This window comes from Panicum hallii, chromosome 5 (genome assembly GCF_002211085.1).
Source record: "Panicum hallii strain FIL2 chromosome 5, PHallii_v3.1, whole genome shotgun sequence".
Classification (NCBI taxonomy): Eukaryota; Viridiplantae; Streptophyta; class Magnoliopsida; order Poales; family Poaceae; genus Panicum; species Panicum hallii.
Genome location: NC_038046.1, coordinates 58,286,594 through 58,289,587, shown reverse-complemented (window position 1 = coordinate 58,289,587; position 2,994 = coordinate 58,286,594). Strand labels below are relative to the sequence as shown.

At 49.5% G+C, this 2,994-nt stretch overlaps 1 protein-coding gene across 1 annotated transcript; it reads left to right on the top strand.

The window, feature by feature from the left end:
• Nucleotides 1-918: 918 nt before the first annotated feature.
• Nucleotides 919-1,988, top strand: LOC112895219. Its single transcript, XM_025963152.1, has 3 exons — nucleotides 919-1,163; nucleotides 1,241-1,388; nucleotides 1,520-1,988. The coding sequence occupies exons 1-3, from the start codon at nucleotides 1,087-1,089 to the stop codon at nucleotides 1,580-1,582; spliced, it is 288 nt and encodes a 95-aa protein (XP_025818937.1). The 5' UTR covers nucleotides 919-1,086; the 3' UTR covers nucleotides 1,583-1,988.
• Nucleotides 1,989-2,994: the final 1,006 nt, after the last annotated feature.

Below are 2,994 nucleotides of genomic sequence, written 5' to 3'. Positions count from 1 at the left end.
ACGACACGGCATATCGGTCGCAGGGAGAGGCAGAGACCCCCCCCCCCCCCCCCCCCTGTCCTTGCGCGCATGCGTCGTCGTCCGTGCCCTCTCGCGCGCGCTCTGGGCCTCTGGCACTCTGGCAGCGGCATCGCATCGGCCGGCCATCTCTGCTCTGCCCGGCGCCCTGGCGAGACGATGGGTCGATCCGATTCCGATCAACTACATGATGCACACATGCATGCCATGCATGCACGCAGGCATGCAGGCTCCAGCAGGCAGCAGCAGCTGCCTACTAGCTATGGCGTCGTCGTCACCTCTCACTCTCACTCTCAGCCTCAGACTCTCTGCTATAGCTGGTCGATCGATCAGCTTGCCTGCAGGTGCTTGCAGTACGTGCAGAGATCTCGAGTCCTTGACCTCTTCTCGCCCTGTGCAAGATTCCATCCAAGACATTCTTTCTTTTGGGCATGCTGCATCGTCGTCGTTCACTACGACTGAGCGAACAAATTCAAAACATGCATGCATGTACATCCATCTTTATCTGGCTTCTGCAGCAAGACGCATAAAAATATACATGGGAATGCATGGACTTCAATTCACTGTACACACACAGATCATCTCTCTCTCGATCGACACAGCAAGCAAGTGATCTGACTGCTGCTAGCTAGGGACGGACGACACATGTGCGAGCGCTTATTATATTGGCGCGAGATGCTCGCTCTCATCACCGCTCGCGGCGCGGCCTTGACCAAATCAACCCTTGAACAACGGTTTGTCTGTTGCTTGCTTGCACTGCGTGCTTAGTTAGTTAACTCGCTCTAGATCTAGGCTAATCTGGGTGCAGTTAGCAGACTAACCTTCTTTGCAACTCGATCTCTCCACTGCCAGCCGCCTATAAATAATAGCGGCCCATTGCAATGATATGGAGAGCCAACCAAGCAAAGCAGGCACACACAAGTTGCTCTCTGTCTCTTCCTCCCTAATACAGCTATAGGCAGCTCACTCTAGCTAGTGCTCCACTACTATAAAGCTGCAGTACCATCAGCTAGCTGCAGATCGAGGCCGGCAAGAAGAAGGCCGCCGTTGGTTCGATCGAGCAATATAATGGCGAAGCAGCAGCAGGAGGTGTACTTCGTGTTCATGAACTTTGACCCCGTCTACGAGCGCCTCCGAGCAGATCGGTAAGCAGCCATCGATCAATCATCGTAATGCGACAACTCTACATACATTGTTATGCTCGATCTGGTTTTTCATTCAGGTCCAAGGAGGGGTCCGCCACCCTGGACGCGTACCTGAGCCACAAGCACGACAAGCTCCTCGCCAAGCTCCTCCAGCCCGACTCCTACCGGAAGAGGTCGTCTCTCGCCATCGTCGACGGGTTCGCCGTCGAGATCACTGAGGCTCAGGTGACTGCATGCCTATCCTTAAAGCATCCTCCTTTTACAACATGCATGATTTGCTGTCTTGTCGGTCTGATCAGCCGCTGTTGTGTGAACGATCATGACATTGACAACAATGGCAACAAACAATGGTGCAGGCGAGCGTTCTGAGATCGGCCAAGGAGGTGAGGGTGGTGGAGAAGAACCAGGAGCTCGCTTGACGGCCTACTAGCTACCACGCCAGTCAAACGGCAGGGATCGGACGGACTAGTTTTTATGCATATATAGGTGCTGCTTTGGCATCAGCTATGGCCGCTATTGGCGATAGACTAAGGCAAAGGAGAGTCGTTGAGTTCTCCCTAGCTAGCTAGTCTATCGCCTCTGCGCGTGTGCAGCTGCATGCTGTGTGAACTCGCATGGCTTTTGTTGACTCCCAGGTCAAACTTAGCTGCTGCTTGCTTAGTATGTAATGTAGTAACGTAGTAATATATCATATACATACTGGAGGAGGAGTAGTTCTTAGGGTCTAATAATGATGATCATCAGAGGACGATCAACGACTTTAAGACTGAACCCTGTAATGTTGTGGCTATATATATATATATATTTCTGTCAGAACATTGCTAATTAGCGCAGTAATTCTGGGATTGTGATTGTGTGGCTTCAGTGACTACTGTAATTCTGGGTGTTGCATGCTTCACTACAGTCTACAGTACAGGGCCGGGGATGCTAGCTTAATTTGGGTGCCGATCGATACATATATATAGCCAGGCCATAGCAAAATGTGATGGAGTGGTTTGAGGTCTTGACGATGATATTGAAGAGCTAGCGAGCCTGATCTTGAGAAGATGGTCAGATATATATGATTCCTAGTAAGGTTTAATTTCGAGCGAGGTATATATATATCGGAGAACGGAAAACCTCGATCGCATGCATGCATGGATACGATGGAAAAGCTAGCCGCACGCGCATGCATCTCCCTCTGCTTCGTGATGCGGATTAATAAACCTGAAATAACTTGTGTGTCTGGGGAGAATGGCGACGATGATGGGAGCAGTACGATGCTGCCTTCAGCTGGTAGCTACTAGGTGCCCGCGACCATACATGCCATCTGGCGAAATCTGCTTGACAAACTGTATGTATTTAATTTATTTATTAAGCGCATATTACAAATGTGTTAGCATTTACACTCAGCTCAATAAACACCAATGCAACGGGAGAGACTACTGACTGACTGACCAATGCATCTTGAGATTCATAAAGCTGGAACAGGCGTCTTTGAGGTAATCCACTTAGCTTGAAGCAAAAAGATAGAACTCGATCTTCTTCCCTAGCTAGCTAGGTCACGTCATGCTTATGTATGTATGACGATGCACAGCGTGTGCGATTAGGAAAAACATACAAGGGCATCTCTAGCTTAGTATGTAGAGGCATCCGGCTGCCGGAGCTGTAGCCGGCACAGGGCTCCTGGACGGATGTCCAAGCTTCAGCAGGACTCTAATCGAAGAAGGCATAGGTCTCGTTTGGAACTCCAGAACTAATTATCCCATTCTCCTCAAGGAATTATATATGCTGCTTTCCGTGAAATTCCTACTATCTTCAGTTTGGTTATAAATTTTTGACAAAAATATAA